We start from the raw sequence: 19,730 nt of genomic DNA, 5'->3' as shown, positions 1-19,730 counted from the left end.
TAATTACAATTCTGAGCAACGCTAAACAGAAACATAATTAATTATAAAGATATTGAAACTATTTGGATTTCTTTCGTTTATTCCAACATATTTATTTAATTGGTATTATTGTTTCAAGTATTACACAATATTGATGCCTTTTCTCTTACGTTTTCAATTAATTTATTATTATTATTATTATTATTGTTATAACTAAATATCGATCACATTTCCTTTCAGAACGTCTCTCATTCTCATCATTTTAATCCCTGTTCACTTTTTGATGCGGAGCAGAACGCACAAACTCCTGCATACACACTTCCTTTCCATCGTCCTAACTAATTTGCAATCATATATATCGCAATTCGCGGTTTAATTATTGCTTCTCCTATTTCTTTTTATCGCTCGCGCTCTGCGGGGGGGAAATGGAAAGGGGGATGGAAGGGGACAATGAGAAAAGTAATATTAAAAAAAAAAACAAAATCGAAAGCGAGACTTGCAAAAATCAAATCTGCGCTAATACTACATAATTGGTTAAGTGTAAATTAAGGATTTAAGTAGGCTCTATTTACGTCTACGTTTTGCAATTATTATTTGGCTGTTTAAGGTAATCAAGAGCGAAAGAATCAAGAACCAAAGTGGGAGAAAACAATTTGCGTGGCGTAAATGTTCTTTTAGTAATTCTTCGTCGTCTTTTTCTCCCTATACAATGTATATACTTTTCTTTAAATGTGTATAATATTGTCCTAAAAGCCTTAAAAAATATGACGCAGCGGCCTGCAATTCTACATATGCCTATATATAGCCTGTATATATACCATAATCGCACATAATTTCTCGGTAGAGCAAAAGGAACACAAGCAAAAGCCATGTGAAGAAGGACACAATGTAAAATGATATCATATCTCTTAATATCTCTCGCCTCGAGCATTCGACATGCATCATTAAAAGTTAGTTCGTTTTATAGCGGTTTCCGTTTCCGTTTCCGTTTGGTGTTGGGAGGTTTTTTTTTTTTGTCTTGGATTTAAGATTTTTGGGTGGCTGGAGGAGGCTGGCTATACGTACAATTTCTATGTTTTCTGTATATTTGTTTTAGGTACATAACAGTTCTTTATATTGTATGGTGTGTGTGTATGTGTGGCTGCCTTGTTTATCGTTCTACGTTACTCCGTACTCCCTATTTCGTTAGCTACATTAGTTAGGTGCGTTTAGTGTCTCCATTCCGGATCCGTACTGCATGCCCACCGACATGGTGAAGAGCCACGCCACCGCCAGCAGACTGCTGCCGAGCAGATCGCCCAAGGCCGTCAGGTAGGGTATGGCCGAGTTATCCGGATCGATCTTCCACTTCCACATCGCGTGCACAATGATGTGGGCAATATACAGCAGCAGCATCACCTGAAACGATCGCAGCACATTAGCGTTGTGTTTTCGGAGGGTTTATAATGACATATGTATGTATGTATGTACATACATCAGCAAACGGCCTTAGCATATTCAAAACTCACCTGAACCAAACTGGCGGTCAAATAGGAAAGCACAAACACCCAGGTGACCGTCGAGGTGCTATAGTTTATATAGTCAGCAGCAAAGATGAACAGAACATTGCCGGGTATGGACATGGCAATAAGTATCCTCGCTGTCTTCGCATAGGGAACTGTATGAAGAGCACAAATGAATAATAACCCGATTCCATTACCAATTGCCAATTCTGATTGAGACCTACCTCCTTTGAAGAGCGCCCGCCAAGGCCACTCGAAGATCTGCGTGTGCGGTGGTATAATCCCGATAATTGAGCTCTGGTGCAGCATTGTGGATATCTTGCTGGCCTGCACCGATACCAGATTGCCGCCGATTCCGTTGATGATCGGTTGAAACACTACGAATCCATTAAACACCTCGACGGCGGCATCCAACACAAGGCCACCCAGACTGTAATGAGATGAGGGAATGATTCAGTAATCGGATCAGTTAAATACAGCAGTCAGTAGTTGCACTTAAACCCATTGTTGACTTCATTTCATTTGATTTTAATTCTGATTCGAACCAACTCAAGTGTGTTTGTCTTTTGAAGTTCTATTGCCGTAAATTTCCCAGTCATGGCGAGTAATTACGCCCGGGAATTCAAATCCTAATGCTAAATTCTAATTATAAGAGCACTTGACCTGTCGCCAAACACGAGTCAGGGACATCAAACCGTGCGAATGATTCCCATGGTCTCGGCTACTCATTACTCCCCACAAAAAACAATCGCCTGGACATGATTGGGCATTAAATGAAACGATCTGATATATCTAAATATAGCGGCCAGCTTGACGTCTTTTCTGCTTATCATGGTACCCCAATTTTATTGTCCCTAAGATTCGAGAGTTCGATCCAATCGAATCGAATTGATTTGCCAGAGTGCGCAGTTCGTAGTTCCCAGTTATTATTAGTACGCAGTACGTACCCACTTATGCAGAGGGCCGAGAGGACGGGAACCCATCCGCTCTTTAGCACCGGCCGCGTGTACTCGTTCCTCAGCACGATCATCACCCACATGGGCAACAGCACCAGGTAGCAGGTGACCACGATGAATGTGATCCACAGGTGCGTTTCTGTGCGAAAATGAACAGCCATTAGTTAGATATACACAAATGGATAATATAATATAATATAGACACATACTGATATGATCGTACAGCAGCGAGGCGATAAAGGAGAGCAAACTGATGGACACCACGTCACCAATGGAGGCGGCCAACGGTGTGGCCAGGTTGTCCGGATTGAGGCGGTACTTCTGCGAGAACAGGATTACAGCCACCAAAACGAAGTCTAAAATTAAAGAAACGCCATTAATATAATTGAGAGTGTATGGAATGGAAAAGTCGCAGGTGCAATCCTACCCAGCACAAAGCACGACGAGGTGGCCGTGAACATGGCCGAGGCAGTCAGCAGCATCATGTTCTCGAAATAGAAGTCACCGGTCATGGCCGCGCCCACGCTCACCGCAAACATGGCCACCAGAAAGGAGGCCACCGTCGCCTGGACCTGCACCAGTGCTATGTTCCCCACTATCATCCGTATTACGCCCTGTCTGCTGGTCATGTTGCCCAGATTCACTTGCGTGGAGAGACGCGATGCCAGGCACATGTCCAGGTTGCCCTTGAGACCCAAAAGTGCCGGCACCAGGATGAACAGCTCGCTTACGTTCTTGAAGACATACCATTTCTGGTTAAATTGGGCGAGAGAAAAGGGAATATAAGAAATTAATGAACGGATAGATCGGATTACTTACTTGGTTACAACAACTTATTAACAAGTAATTATATTTTCGTTGAGAACCTTATTAAAAATACACCTTCTCTAATTCCCAATTAAGTTCTAAAGCAAATATTTGAGCATATTTATGGCTCAGCAATAAATCTCCTCCAGATTTAACCAATATTTTCAGTTCGTTTCGGGCATTGGCCGCCTGTAACTGGCTGAGTCTCCAGTTTGGCCCAGAAGTTTTACCATCAATTAGCGGGCAAATTAAACGTTAACTATTTAACACGCATGTACTATGCATATCTGCATGTGTATACTTCACAGCCATAAATAAAACATTCTAAAAGGAATTGTGCCAATTCACCAGGTACACAAATCGTGGGGAAAGGTTTAAAAATAGCCGAGCTTTGTCTGGTTTCAGTTTGATTGAGTGGCTCTTGAAGTCTTGAATCTCGAACAGATTGTTTAAGTGTAATGCGTACTTATAGCTGATTTCTAATTTTATCACGTGGCTTCATCGCACAGGATTATTGATGAGGCAAAGCCATAAAGTGTCCTTATCTGCATAATTGTATTTGCTGTAATTTGTTGGTCTTATCAAATGGTGACATATGCTTGCAAATAAATATATAATCTTGTCACTTCTCATAATCATTCGATTTACCTATGGATGTATGTTTACTCTTTCGCTGCTTGGAATTTTCCCACACAATATGATGAATTCAGCTCAAATGTGCAATTAACTAATTTGCGATTTACTTTGTACTTGACTTGGTGTAAAACCCATTTTATGGGGCACCCATTCCATAGAGCAAATTTTTACAATTTTACAATTTAATTTGGCGTAATTAACGCTGTCGTTTCTATTCGCCTTTCTTGGCGTTTGTACTTGTCGAACTGAAGGGAGATTAAATACCTTAAACTGTATCAGTTTACCAAGTCTATTCTATTGCAATTTAATTATATTTAAAGCTGTCTAATTGATGGATAAATACGAATACACAAAGTAGGGAAAGTACATTTGCATTTCAAATTAAAAGTATAACTATTCGAACATCTTATTGCTATTATTTGCTTCTATTTCATATTAATATACTATTGATTATAACAAATGGACTCACCTCAACGCGTCCCAGGACAATGCCAGCTCCGATGGTACCAATCCCGGCCAGAAAGAACGGAATGGATACCTGCAGTAGGATAGTTGTCCACTTCTCCTGCTTGATGCCGGGTCGATTGAGCGCCAACTTCTCCTCGGAGCTGCCATTGATGCCGGCAATGCTGGAGGCATCCGCTGCCACCAGGGCACCCGATCCGATACCGCCATTGCCTCCGCCGCCGCCGCCGCCGCCACCTGCTCCTCCTATTCCGCCGCCGCCGCCGCCGCCGCCGCCGCCGCCGCCGCCGCCGCTCACCGCTCCAGGATCCGGTTCGGAGGATGCTATGGACGTCGTGATGATTGAGCTTAGTGAACCGGTTGTCGAATGTGGTAGGCCCGACAATTTCTCATTGTCGGGATCTGGGTTTTCAATCGGATTATTTCGCACGGGGGAAAGAAACGAAACGAAACGAAACGAAACGAAAGAAGAGGATTGCAAGATGCGGGTTAGTTTTGGGGATCAAGGCGCAGATCGTAGATTAGATGTGTTCCAAGTGGGTCGCCGGATTAGGTGCTCGGGTCTCTCTCTCGTACATGGCTACTACTTTTATATATCATATAAATAATTGTTGCATGCATTAAATAGACTAGTGCCAGTGCTTGAGTGTGCGTCTGTGTGTGGCATGCATTTAAATTTAGCTGTATTATGCAATTAGCAAGGCAATTAATTAGCAATGCTATAAATTAAGCATCTACACAAATAAATATAATCTATGTGCTTGTGTCACTGATTTTCTGTGTTTTATTCATTTCAGTTTTTTTTTTCGACAGTCTCCAGGTGGAGTCTTCTTCAAGCAGAAGCAAAAAAAAAAAAAAAACAAAGAAAAAAGGGGCAAAAAAAACTCGTTTGATTAGAATTCTCGCATATATATTTGCGTTTTCGGTTTCTGTGTCGACTCGTAGCCAAGTTCATAAACCACAAATCGTTCGTCCATAAACAAATTCGCAAGCCGCCGAGACAGCGACAATTAAACATCACAAAAATAACAATTAAGACTGCCATAGTACAAGATGAATGGGTATAGACCATTAACTACCCCTTGACTGTTGTTAGCTAAATGAGTTGAAAGTTAGTTATAATATATATATATATGATATGCATATATATATATTAAGTTCTCAGAATGCTGTATACCAAATTTCATATGTATAGCTGCTTATTTTATCTGTGAGATACAATCATTCTAGACTTCTAAGAGGTCATATGATGATAGGTCCCATTTTAGGTGCAACCCAATTTTTAATAAATCATATTTTGTTTAATCAAGGATCATAGAGATCCTTGAAACAGCAGTGTGTATCATTAAAATACACATGCTTATAAAAATTCCATATACCGCATTTGGTTTGGATTAAGGATCAGTTCCCAGACGAAGTGGTAGCTTCGAATCGAGATATACATACATACATACATATTACGGGTGAGGCAGAGCATGCATGATAATTGTTTGGTAAATATTCTGTGGGTTTTAATCGCAATATAGTCGAGACATTTGCAAGGCAGGGCGATTATTGCATGGGATTAATGTAATATAAAAAGGAGTATAAAGAATATGGATATATGGATACGAAGGTAAATATGTTGTAAAGTGAACAAAAAAAAAAAAAGAAGGGGAAACCAGTCTGGACGCTTAAATATAAATATTTGCATATCAAGAGTAAATACAAAAGATAGTAAGATAAAGTCAGCGACAGAGCGAGAAAGATTTAGAGGGAGAGAGAGTGTGAGACAGAGAGAGAGAGAGAGAGCGAGAGAGATAGAGCGCAAAGAAATCAAGGAAAGAATCAACAATACCGATGGTGTTGTTTCTCTAGTGTTTTAGTGTGACCAAAACCTCATAATAATTCCCCAAAAAGGCCTATCTACACGAGAGCGCCGAGTATTGCTGCCGTCTGTTCGATGTTGATGTGGAACATGTGGAACTCATTTGATTTCATCGTGTTGGATTTTTATCAACGGGGGGAGGTTGGCTTTTATACTTTTATACTTTCGTATACTTTCACTCACCGTTTCCATTGAAAATGGTAAACAATCTGTATTTATCATCCGGTGCCACATCTAGCGGTGTTGTTGCTGTCAGTGTGGACAACTGTTGTTGGTATATTGGTGGTGTGGCATATGCAGATGGTGGCGTTGTTGATGCTGTGTTGTTGTTGTTGTTGTTATTATTATTATTATTATTTGTATTATTATTGTTATTGTTGTTGAAGAGGCCAATGTTAATGGTGGTGGGCGGGGGATCATCGCCAGCATTATCGCTGATCGCTTGCGGATTAACGTAGCCCGATAAACGACGCACATTCAGTGGCGTCAGGCGGTGTTTCAGCTCATTTGGTTGTGTGGTTCTTGTGGATGGTGTTGGTGTGGATGGTGTTGTGGTTCCTGTTGCCGTGGCTGGTGTCTGTGTGTCTGCGGATGCTGGTTGGCTGGGATTGTGCGGCAAGTTTGTCTGTTCGTTGGGCAGCGACATTTTCGCATTGATTTGGCCTGTCTTCGTCCGTCTTGTCGTCGTGTGTGGGGGTCTTTATGTGTCGGTGTAGAGCAGCCCCAAACGGCGGGCGTGCATGCGTGTGCCTGTTCGTGTGCGGGGGACTTCTCTCAAGCGAGTATTCGCAAATACAACTCATCGACTAAACTACTAATATTTGAACTAAATCCTGAGTGTCTAGGCTTTGAAACTATAAATTGGCTTAAAATCAACGGAAACTAAACATTCAACACAAATTATAAACTGTGCTCTAATAAATATAGTTTTTTGTTTTATTTTTTTTTTTAAGAATTACTTGTCTATGGGTTTTGCATACTTTTTGTTTTGGTTTTTTTCTTTCTATTTTTTTTTTCAACCTATGACTAAACACAAAAAAAGATATCACAAGATGGTTTTATTTTTCGATAAATAATATATATAATAAGTTAAGAATTATGGAAAGTGCATTGATTGCTGTTCAGTATTACGTAGGCTTACGTTTTTTTTTCGGTTTTTTGTTTAAGGAATGAATGAAGAATACAAATCGGAACAAGAATTGAAAGAATCCGGAGAATCGTTTGGTTTACATTTTATTGAAAATGTGGGAAATGTTGGGGCGCCGTGTGTCTGTCGCAGGATGTGTGCGTCGTAATGTCCGTGGTTTTTGGGGGCCAGGATGTCGTACTACTGGGGATAGTGAGAGGTAGTAGGTAGTAGGTAGTAGGTAGAAGGACTGAGGCTGAGGTCGAGGTTGAGAGGTTGAGCTTAGTCACCGGACCGTTGATATGGCTGCAAGGCAACAATAACAACGCATTTGGTTTATTTCTTGTTTAAGTTATGCATTTAAATCGATTTGAATAATTACTACTAGATCGGCTGGAACGTGGAATCAATGTAAATCAAGAAAAGCAACAAAAGATCGGGTCACAAGTCTACAAAAAAGCGACAACAATTTGTTTTCGGTTTTGAAAAGTCGAAAAGTTTATGCCGCATATCCTTCTTTAACGAAAGAAACGCCAATTTTTGGAAATTTAATAAGGACCAAAACCTTTATAAGATTTTACTACACCTTCTCACTCATTGAGACTCTTCTTTTTTGGACTGTTTTATAAGTTAACAATATAATATGTAGCAAATTTAAATTAATGATATAGATTATTAGATGTTTTCAATAGATTACAAATGAAGCTATTGAGTCCGCTTATTTTCTGCAAAAATTCGCCTCTGACCTGCCCAAACATTTTATTTGGAACTTCCGCATGGCCGAGGAATCGAAAGGCCATGACCAAGATATAGTTAACATAGTTTTGGTTTTCATTTTTTTAACCTGTTTGCTAACCGTTTTCGAGATCGTTTGCATTTGTGTGTCGATGTTTGGCCGCATGATGAGATGAGTTGGAGAAAAGGAAGTTTGCTAGTTATCCAGTTTGTTTCCAGTCTTTTTTTTTTTTTTGCTTAATTTCCAATGAACTTTAAAGGCTCTATATAAAGTCTTGACAACATCTCCAGAGCCACTCACACGCCTGTCGGCGATAAGATTTTAATATTGCTTATTTGCCAACGCGTTGACAACAGTTGGACACAATAAATTGCCGCCACTTGGCTTTGACAACTAGAAAATACATTCATATATGTGTACAATACCGTTGACAGGAATGATTGAGAAGCGATTCTACATATATTGAATGATCCACTCGAGACTAGCAAAGGGTTTTTACGCGATTTTTTTCTTATCGTCGTGAAGTGAAAGCCTTGCGCTCGCAATTCAATATCACGTCACAAATCAGCCCCACGCGTCGGCTACGTAGCAGAAAAACAAGAAAAAAAAGAAAATACAACTTGATAAGTGCAGCAAATAGCTTATAGCACCTGCATGTTGGTCTTATCTTTATCTAGATGCTCTTTAAAATGTCACCATAAAACGCAGGAGAAGTTGCTATAGATCATCGCATAATATAAGCAATTATATATATGATTGTGTCTGTGATTAGTTAATAGTAGAAGTCCTTTAATCTTTTATTTATAAATTATTGAGCACAATCACCGAGTCATGAAAAGTTCCCCTGGCCATTGAACAAAACGCTGGTTAAACCTTACAACAAATGCCATAAATTTCTAATTCTGACTAAAATCGTTGCTGACTAAGACGTTTTCGATTACAAACTGTGCTATTGTGTTGTTTTCTTTTTTTTAATAGTTTTTGAGACCAATCTTATCGGTTAACAATCCTATGCGATTACCGCTGATTAGTGGGAAATTGTCGAGAAAGCCGCACGGAGTAGGGACTTTGCAACAATCATCTGTAAACAAAAGAACCAGCGACGAAAGATTTCCTCAACGTTGTGGAAAACACACTTGTCAACGGAATGGAATGGATATGCATATAACGACAGCGAAAACATTTCACATCAATGGTAAATTTAATATTTAAATTGTCAATTCATTTGTCACTTTCTTGTCAGGTGTTAAGCGATAAGCTTTCTTTACCTTTGTACCATCTGATTCACATCGGTTTATTTTGGGATATGGAAAATTTATGACTATCGAGATAATAGCATGGTTTCATATCAAGAAGTTATGATTTTCTACTACTTCTTATCCAACAAGTAGCAAAATCATTTCTGAAATATATTTCACCCACAAACAGCAGTCAATTGGTTGTAAAAGACAAAAAAAAAAAAAGAAAACTATAAAGTCAACTATTGATTATTTACCAGAACCCGATAAGCTTATCATGGGCCCAGCACAACTTTAGACTGATCGAATAACGAAGGGCAATCCAAACTATATTTACGTTACGTATACGCAGCGTGCCCAGAAATAGCTAGTGAGTTAATTTAATAATTTTTTTTTTTAATGTTATGTTAAATAGTTATACTTTACATGCACAAAACAATTTTAGTGGCGATAAATCACAGTAACCGAAAAAAAAAGACACCGAAAAGAAAGAGTAAAGTAAAAAATTACGTATACGCAGTGTTTCCCAAGCGGCGACTGATTTTTCTCTTTATTTTGTTCAAGTTCAAAGTCAAGACAAAACCAAAAACATATGGATGGATGGGCGCGTGTGGGCGTGGCAGTTCGCTTGGGGACTACATTTTCAATTTTGATTCCCTTTCGCCCCCAACTGTTTGCATGCGGAACTGAGTATCGCAATTATATAGCCGACGGATCGGTGGGGCATATAAATGCAACTTGATTAGTGGATCAGCCGCCGGCGCAAAAATTCGCCGGCAATCCAAAACACAATCGATCGATCGATCGTCAATAGACTTTGCCGCCTTTCGGTCTTGGTTTCTATCCACCTATTTTCTTATCGATGCGATTGGGGCAGCAGTAACCAATTGATTTTCAATGGTTATTGTTTTACGATTCGCCCGCTTAAATGTCAAAAGTTGTATTCATAATTTCTTGTTCTCTTTTTCCTTGCGGGTTTTTTGGTTTTCTGTTCGCAGACGATATGTCTGCGAAATTCCAGTTGGGTATGGAAATTTACAGAATGCCAAGAGCAGGTTTTATTCGGAACCAGTTGCAATTGTGCATGGTCTAAACTGAACTAGTTCACTTCTTTTTTTTTCGAAATAAATGTATATTTTTAAGGTAAATTAAATGAGAGATATGTGAGTACAATAGAATATACACTCATATTTATGAACATATAAACATTTGTGAACATTTAGATGCTAACACCAAACAAATATTAATATTTAGTTAAATTTGCAAACATTAAAAACTAAATCAGGTTTCAAAGTGGTAAAACGAGAGCTTTAGTCCCAATAAATTAACTAAAAACTAGTTCAGCTTTTTAAGACTAACACGAGTCCAGAAAGAAATCTTAAATAACTTAAGTAATTGTGATATATGCATGCCATAAACTAAAACAAACTGATAAGTAAACAAAGTGCCGCCAAATGTTAAATAGAACATAATTTGTTTAATGGCACCGGTCTTAAGAGATTTCGACCCACATATCTTGAGTCATAAAAATATTTAGAAACATATCCAGACAGTAAGCTTTGAATCTACAAGATAGTTTACGATGAGGCGCCCTACAATAAACTATTCCTATCTGAGGGCTTCACATGAAGATTTGTTCTTTTTTTTTGTGCTAAGTACATATATAGTATATTATTATCTAGCGAAACTAAAACGCCATAAACCAAGCAATCTTGGAGCTGGTCAAGATCTCAAGGTTGAAGTGAAGTGAAGTCTGCAGCCAAAACTGATAATAAATCAATTAAATGGCATTTAATCACTTTTGTTTGAATTCTGCACGGCAGACGATTAGATTGCAAACAAAAGATTAATGATAGATCTTCTCATGTGTTCTCATTAATGGGAACAATAAAAATCACAAGATTCGGCAAGATTTCTTTGATTGGGAATACAAGTGTCGGTCATATGGCGCACATTTAACCCAAGAATGCCCACAGTCATTGTCGGCATTAATTAGCAAAACGTGCGCTAAATATTAAATGTGCAATGATGCCCCAGGCTAATTTCTATTAAGTGCGCTTAAAAAGTCGCTGTGTTCGCTTCTCGTTCACATACATATGTGCATACATACATATATAATGTGAACTCATATATATGTATGTACAATATAGGCGAGAACATATGTTTTATGATTAAATTGTTCCCAGGCTTCATTAAAAGCGATTTTTGCCCTCCTGTGCAAAAGTACTTTCGTACTAGGAAATGCATTTTAAATGGGCTCTGCTACCCTGAGTTTTCATATTTATGCAGGCATATGGGTTTGCCATTCATTCGATGGCATTACATATTGATAAAATAATATACGATATCACTATCGCATACCCATTAAATGCCAACTAGTAGCCGGTATTTAGCATTTGAAACATCAAACGTAATCCTCTTAGCGGATTTAATACTATATATCTATCTATGATATATGCATATTTCTCACGATGCGGCGAGTAAAACGTGCGACCCACTCGGCCGGCTGCGTAATATACGAAAATTTCATTAATTCATAATAAAAAGTGTGCATAAATATGCAAATCGTTCACGTGAACACAAGTTGGACTCATCTACCCGCCTCATTTGCATGCGATGTAAACGAACTCTGGCCAAAAGATAGAAAAAAGCAATCACATTCGAGATTGGAAACGCTTTTCATTTCATTTCATTTCATTTCAGTTAAGAGAGAGAATCATTTTCATAGCCCTGGCAACAGATAAAAACTAAATACACAAGTCTTTCATATGGGATTCGCTGCTGTTGTTTTGGTTTTATGGCTTTTATTCTGTTTTATTGTTGCGTATGTCGCAGGTGAAATCGAATTCGATTCTGGACACAATAATTTTTGTTAATGAATCGCCTTGTCAGCCCTAGAGACCCAAAAAAAAAATGTGTACATATATATCCGTGCGAAACAAACAAATTGTTTGGCCGTTAATTCGAAAACGAAATTATTTAGCCAGGTAATCAGCTAACCGGCTCGACTTTCATACATACATCTATATATGTAATTCTTTCTAAGGTGTAAAGTGTAACGAAGTGGGATTGAAAAAACTGGAAACGATTCCAAAACCGAAACTGTATCAAATGTCATTCAACTTGGCAACAATGCGTGAGCTCAGATTGAAGTTAAGTCAACAACATATAAATACATATACTATACACACATATTTATATACATATAATTTGTTCATACCGAATCTAAGTCGTGGGAAGATTGGCTAGCGAAGAGGATGTCCACCTGTTGAGTGAATCACTTTGGCCGCCTGCCACTTGCCTGCCATTTATGGATTTCTTTCATTTTGAATACACATTATCAGCATTTTGGGTTGCGGATGATATAATCAATTAAATAGCTGAGTAATTTCGATCAAATTGTATTTATTTACCCCATTGAATCACTGCGTTGACAAATCTCCAAATTGATAATTGGATGAGCACAATGTAAACTCAAAGCAGTTGTTTTAAGGACTTTAAAAATAATGATTATTATTTTGGATTAAACGATGCTAGGGAATAAGAAAGTGTTTATTTTTAAAAGTAATGAACAACAAGTCAAGATTGATTGATTCCAATTTGTGTGTAATTTAATAAACAAGTTAATGGCAATTTTAATTTGCCTAAAGAGTAAACAATCAAATTGATTTATTCAAACAACAAAGTCATATCGGACTTAATCAGATTGAAAGCAGTATTTATAAAACAACAAATTGGGCAAGTCATCGAGCTAGTTAAAAGCCAACTTAAGACAAATTAGGAATTACGATAATTAAGAAACTAAGAACTACAATCCTATAAAAAATCTGGCCTTTGATGCTCGCACATTTCTGGGAAATTCCCCGCCCCGAAAAACTTGAGCTCTGTGCGACCCAGCGACGACCTTGCCCACCCAGTTACCCAGTTTGCAATCTGCAGCCGGCCAAGTTAGCGAAACCAAATCGAGTGAATGGCAGCAGTAGCTAACTGGCTCGCTAGAAATCAGATTGGAGGACCCAACGAAGCTCATTAGCCACACGCAGCAGTTGGGGCACCCAGTTGGGTGTATCTCGATACTTGTTTGCGATCATGTCGGAAAATTGGGAGAAGTCAGTTAATACACAAAAAGGTAGATTCTCTACGAGATGGGGAAAATCCAATCGAATCGAATCGGAAACCCTAGAGGTGCAGACATTGAACCGCCTGCCAAAAGCATAAAATCCAATTCCAAATGCAATTTGGCCGTGAAAACGAAATACCAGCAAACATAAATTAATTATTATTGTTAATAATAGATTTTTTCTTTTGTTTTGGTTTGGTTTTCTTCTTTTGGATTAACTATGCATAAACCCAAAGCTTTTCAGCCTTTCGACGTTTGTAAAGCTTTATTTATATATTCATACACATTTTTTTTGTTTTGGTCAGTTAAGGTTGCTCTTCAAATACGTGTTCATACTATTTATAGTATTTTATTTTAATAACTTGGTTTTAAGCATAAAATTAGCGAAACGAAAGAAAACGGCATTAAATTACATTTGAGAATACAACTATTTATGCTTTGATTTATTACTTGAAGTTTGCCGAGTTCAATTAGTCCAATGTAAATTGAAATACACCAACATGGCTAAAATAGTTAGCAAAAGAGGAAAATGCAAAGATCGTTGAGAAAGAGTTTCTGGCAGAAGAGTGAGATCATCGTAGGATCTTCTTAAGAAAATCGCTGTTCTAGGTGAAAAGAAATCCGCGCAAACTGTTAACCATCGATCAATGACACACGTTTGGCAAAGACCGAAAAAAAAAACAAACTAAAAAGTGTTGGCCAAAAACTTGTTGGCCAATTCGCTGCGAGTGGGAGAAACGACACGAAAGACTAGAAATATGAGATCCGAACGGATTCTGTTCCCAATTAACGGCAGTGGTAATTGTGATAGTAATAATGACTTCAAGATTCCGATTCCATTGATTTCCGCCTTTCAACCTTTCGCTGCGGGATTGTACAAAATCTGGGCTTACTTTAGTCAGCTGTACTTCCTGGGGCGATTTTCAATTCACTGGGTTAATAATATATTTTTTGATCTTTTCTTTTTTTCTTTTTTTAACTTTTTTTTTTTGTGGTCACTTCTAGCACGTGTTTGCAACTACTGATTGAGGTATGTTTTGTACTGATAATGACTTTTATTTTGTACTCTTTGTTTTGTCACAATAAAAAAATAATTGTTTTGACTTAAAGTCAAAAGTTTTTCGCGTGGCTTGTTTTAAGTTTTGAAAGGGCAACCTTTTGTGTTTTAGCTTTTCTTTTTCTTGTACTTTTTTGATATATATGTATATATATAACTTTTTTCTTTTTGTTGTTTAGCTCGAATCGTGTGATCGTGGCGAAAAGCGTTGTCTGCACCGTCCGCCGGGATATCGCACACTGAATGTCCAAAGACGGCAAACACTTGTTATTATAACGCGTCAAAGCGTTTCCATTTAGCGCTGACTGCGACGCCGACCGCGACAGCGACGCCGGCAGCGGGCTCATCGCTCGCGTCGAACAGAAAAACGGAAAAAAAATATATATACATATGTGTGAAATATAAATGACGATGCTGACGCCCGAATCTGGCCCGAATCAATAAGCCACTTGGGCCTGTCGTTGGTCTTGATAAGAGCGTCAGCAGAGGCGGCGACTGCGACGCCGGCAGCGGCAGCGACGACAACATCGAGCGGTACGACAGGTGAGCGTTTACGCTCTCGAATCCACCTGTTATCAGCTGCGATCGCATATCGAGTGCATGAATGAAATCGCAACAACATAACAACGTTGAAAGAAATCGAGTTATCAAAAGTGCGGAGGCTTATTAGCAAATGATAAGGCAGAAGAATCTTCTCAACGAGTGAAAGGATCGTTGCTAAAACATATTTCTATTCTTAGCTATTGGTTCTAGCGAAGATGAAAGATAATCTTACAGTATAAAGTTGGGATCAAGATTATCCTTATGATGCCAAAGGAACTAGCTGAAGATCAGCTAACTTATTAAAATTAACAAGGATTTGCTATTGCAAACGAAACCCCAATTCAGAAAGGTTTAGTACCTGTAATTCCCCACAGAGAAGATCCAGCGAATTACCTGCGCCGGCGTCTCTGCTGCTGCGACGCGACGCTCGTGGCGTAGACCGTTAGAACGAGGCAAAGCCGAAGAGATGAGAATACCCGATGTCAACTTCGTGACCGTTCGTGGCGATTCGTTATAATTGACGATGATTTTTGACAGTTAGTTGGCTCATTATACGCTGGCAACGCGGCGTATGAGTGATGCGAACGCGTGATTTTAAACCGAGAATTATCTATGATTTACTATTCCCACAACCCTTTCGCCCATTTTTTTTTTTTTTGAGCATCTGCATCAGATAATAATTCAATATTAAGTGTTAAGTCCAGGCAACACAAAGTTTTAATTTATAGGGACAACTAGGCGTATGAGTGATGCATCTCATGTTTTTACAAGTTAAACTAATAAATAAGCGCAATTTTCACGGCTAATGTCTAATGAGTGATGTCTAGTTGCTATCTTTGAAAGTGCATTTAAAGTTTCAACACTTCGTTAACTTAAAACTTTAGATTATCGAAAAGCCAAATAACAACACATTTATTTAAGAAAGTTGTACACATTAGGTAAACGTAAATGAAAAATTATTTTTTAATGCGTTCTATGTACCACTGTGTATCTTACAAAACCGATTAACCGAATATACTAATGTACGAAAAGAGTCACGTAATTTTTCCAAAAATTTCTACCGTTGCAAATAAATAATTATTTTTGAGGTACATTTTAATCAAAAATCTGATTTGCTTTAATTGACAATTATTTTCGAACCGATATGACTGTTGATTGGGGGGCAAATGTGACAAAAATTCATAGATTATTGTACCTATATAGATGTTAGATAATGATTACGATGTATTAAATATAAAATAGAAATGCTTACGCAATAAATTTCCTTTAAATCGGATCATGATCCTCTGACCAAACCACTTACGTCTTAAAATAGATTACCAAACCAAAAATAGTTAACAAATATAAAAACGTTTGACCCAGGGGTACACAAAAAGAGCTAAAAGAAAAAATAAAAAGCCAAACAAACAAGGAAAGTGTTTTAAACTTTGCCACTCGATTGTGAAGCACTCTCTCAAATTTGACAATTTGTTTCTGTTTTTTTTTTGGTATGTGCCAAGATTGAAATTACCAACATCTGTACTTGAATTTACTTGGATTTCGTTTCGTTTCGTCTCGTATCGTATCGTTTTATTTTATCTACTTATTTTCGAAGCTTTTTTCATATACATTTAATTTGTTTTTATTTCGATAGACCAAACTGGTTTTCCGCACCCGGATGAATTGTGCCGAGAGAGTCCAAGTCGAAGAGCCGAAAACAAAACACCGAAAACGTACGCCCAAACATCTGGCATTTGGAATCTCGATTGGAAGCCGCCGCGGGGCTTTAATTAAGATTTGAATTCGGAATTGAGAATTGAATTCGCTTGGCTTTCAGGATGTTGTGAAGAGATCTCTCAATGGATGACCGCATGAATGAACCGAAACGAATGGCAACGCGTTTACAAATAGTTTTTGATTATAAGCTACAACGTCAACAAATTGTAAATGGTAAACCAATGTTTGCTTACTTTGATTGGAATCGCATTCGCGTATTTAGGACATCAATCTACCGCCCTCTGTGTTTTTTTTTTTTTTTTGTCTTTTTTACTATCTCAAATCACTTGTAGATCTAGATTTGCACTTTAACTAGGTTATCTTTCTTTCCTTTTAGCTGGAACTGGACAATGAGACAATTGATCGGAAAATATTCCCCTCTGAGGAATTCCCCCTCCCATTAAGACATGCAATGTTTCTCGCCCAACCCCCCCTTTGTTTATTTTTCCACGTACAGTTGCCACCTGAACTCGAACGGGGAAGTACAATATCGATCACTGGCGAGCAAATAGAACAATAAAATAAACAACAACAATCAGACAAAAGATACATTTGCCGCTTATCAGAGATACTATTCGTTTCGAATAGTTGATTTACATGCACATAGTTGACATCGATGAGCCCGCTGGCTTTTTTCTTTGTAATTTTCCGTTGCTGTATTTGCCGAGGAAATTACTCAAATCGATTGGCAATTGATGAACTACCGTTGGTTTTTCGAGGGTATATATATACATATATATATATCTTTTTTTTTGTTGACCTGTTCAATCAAATTGCCTGTCAGCTAATTACAATCTACTATTTGCCGGCAGATCAGCGCCAGTTTCGTCAGTAAATTGTTTAAGTCTGCCCCTTTGTCGCATTTTTTACGCCCACAACTGAAACCCATTCCTGGCCTACACATAAAAAAAATATATGAAAACTATTGAAGAAAAAAATCAATTTTATACAGCTAATCAGCTGATTGCCAGCTGTTTCATTGCAGCGCGACCATGCCCACTAACTGAATGATTCCTTTTTTCTTTAAGTGTATGTTGAATACCATATAAATAAGGTCATGAACTTCTCGCGGTGTGGGTAAACCCTCAACTTGAACTAAGGATTGAGAGACTTGTTTTGAGCTTAGCACGCGATTGAAATAAAATTAGCAGCTGCAAATTGCAACATGAATTATTACGCCGACGTCCCTTGGCCTTGAACCACCCCTTCGAGCCACGCCCCCTTGTAGTCTTCACCTAAATACCAACCAATTATACAAATATAATGAGCTTTAATTGTGTTTTAGGGAAATAATTTGCTGCACACCCAACTATTGACAGGTGCCAAGCAAGCACAAGCGACCAATAAAACAATAAAATCGTTGCGAAAAAACCAGAAAAAAAAAAAAGAAAAAAACTCCGAAGATGTGCCCGAGAGCTCATAACACAATCTTATCGTGCAAGATGTGCATATTAATTGCATACGAGAGCGAGTATATCAAACGCCTGACAAACGATTACATTATATTCAACCGTGTTTCTCCACCGAAAAATGACTGAAATAATCGAGAGGGGAAAAAAACATGGGAGATACCAAAAAGATACTTAGATAGAATACCGTCAACCAATTTGGCTACGGGGTGTAAATGTCTTTATATGACTCATTCTGGAATATCCAACAATTGATAGCTGGGAACTTTTGTGGATGCCGCGGGATTTCGGAAACTTTCCAGTCGATTTCCAGAAGATAATTTACTTTATCGAACTATATGCAGCAATGCAACTAATTGAAAGATTATCGTTCACGTAATAACATTTTAATAGCCGATGGCATAGTTGATTCTTGGCGAATTTTTAATGAGTGTGGCATTTCAAAGCTGCCAAAAACTGTCATGCAAACGTTTGTGTATGTAGAATTTAAATATTGATGACATCAAGGTAGTCAAGGTTTAGGGGAACTGCGCACATATGCTTGAAATGGATGATATTTGTGATAATACAAATTGGATTCAAGTTATATGGTTTTTATATACATATAAAGTAAGTATTTTGGTTCTTGCGTATGTGACAAAAAAAAAAAAAAAAAAAAAAATTCAAGACCAAAACAACACTCGTAGGCCAAAGATAATGACAGTTATCAATACTGTACTGTTTGGGTCACCTGAATAGGTTCTTTGACTCCGCCTGACCATGAGTGAATCAGGTATTATTGTCCGATGGTTCCGATCTGATCCCACTAACCAGTACCACTCGGCTGAGCATTGAAAGCCGTTTAAGAGGCCACTGGGCGAGATAATGGTTATCGATCGATCGATCGAAATTGGCAGAATCGTGCTGGACATAAGTGCCTGCCGATGACGCAAAGTTAAAACCGAAAATCATAAGACACAGGCCCCCTTCCAGCGCCTCATCCTTTTGACCACTTGAGCGATACAATCGAACGGAAAAATGTGAGCTACTACTGAGACGGCAATAAAGATGCCCTACCTATGGTAAATACTACAACCTTGCATCAATATTTACTTTCCAACACTTCATTTAATGTCTTTTAGCTCTACTTTATATCTTCGTAGTTACTTTTATTTTGCAATAGCATGCTTCCTTGTTCTTGGTCTAAAGCGTGATTTCCCAGTGCATCGACCCTTCCGACACTTCGATAATAAAGGGTATTCCCTGGAAGCGTGCGTGAATTGCAATTGCGTCAGGTAAAATGGCTTTATCCCGCCGATCGAGCCGTATTGTTCTGCCCTTTTCGCGGTAGTACCCTCCTCTACCTATTCACCTAGTCGGATGGATTTCGTGTTTCGATTTCATTTCCTTTGGCATTATCAGTTGTCACGTACATGGCAAAAAAAAGTTATCTCTGGCATACAGCTCATACAAACTTGATCTTGATGTGAAGTACCGCAAGTGAAGTCCAGGAATCCGAAAGGGGGCGAAGATGCAGGGCTGGACACGATGGAGG

The 19,730-nt window shown here is 38.4% G+C and overlaps 1 protein-coding gene across 8 annotated transcripts in view; it reads right to left on the bottom strand.

Annotated features, from left to right (window-relative positions):
* Positions 1–70: 70 nt before the first annotated feature.
* CG33181 (uncharacterized protein) overlaps positions 71–19,730 on the bottom strand; it is a 27,682-nt gene continuing 8,022 nt past the window's right edge. For 2 of the 8 annotated variants that reach the window (NM_001103441.2, NM_001272405.1), the window contains 9 exons: positions 6,982–7,644; positions 6,396–6,875; positions 4,350–4,747; positions 2,865–3,189; positions 2,647–2,793; positions 2,429–2,576; positions 1,706–1,911; positions 1,488–1,636; positions 71–1,377 (listed from right to left, as the gene is read on the bottom strand). In NM_001103441.2, coding sequence (NP_001096911.1) covers positions 1,174–1,377; positions 1,488–1,636; positions 1,706–1,911; positions 2,429–2,576; positions 2,647–2,793; positions 2,865–3,189; positions 4,350–4,747; positions 6,396–6,875; positions 6,982–7,015 — 2,091 coding nt within the window. In that variant the 5' untranslated portion in view covers positions 7,016–7,644 and the 3' untranslated portion in view covers positions 71–1,173. Of the gene's footprint in view, positions 1,378–1,487; positions 1,637–1,705; positions 1,912–2,428; positions 2,577–2,646; positions 2,794–2,864; positions 3,190–4,349; positions 4,748–5,699; positions 6,011–6,395; positions 7,645–14,325; positions 14,735–19,730 lie in introns of those variants that run through there. The other 6 variants (NM_001103442.2, NM_001103440.2, NM_001272406.1 and 3 more) reach the window with 6 other exon arrangements.

This window comes from Drosophila melanogaster, chromosome X, assembly GCF_000001215.4.
Source record: "Drosophila melanogaster chromosome X".
NCBI lineage: Eukaryota > Metazoa > Arthropoda > Insecta > Diptera > Drosophilidae > Drosophila > Drosophila melanogaster.
The sequence above is the reverse complement of the archived record's forward strand: the minus strand, read 5'-3'. Positions and strand labels throughout refer to the sequence as shown.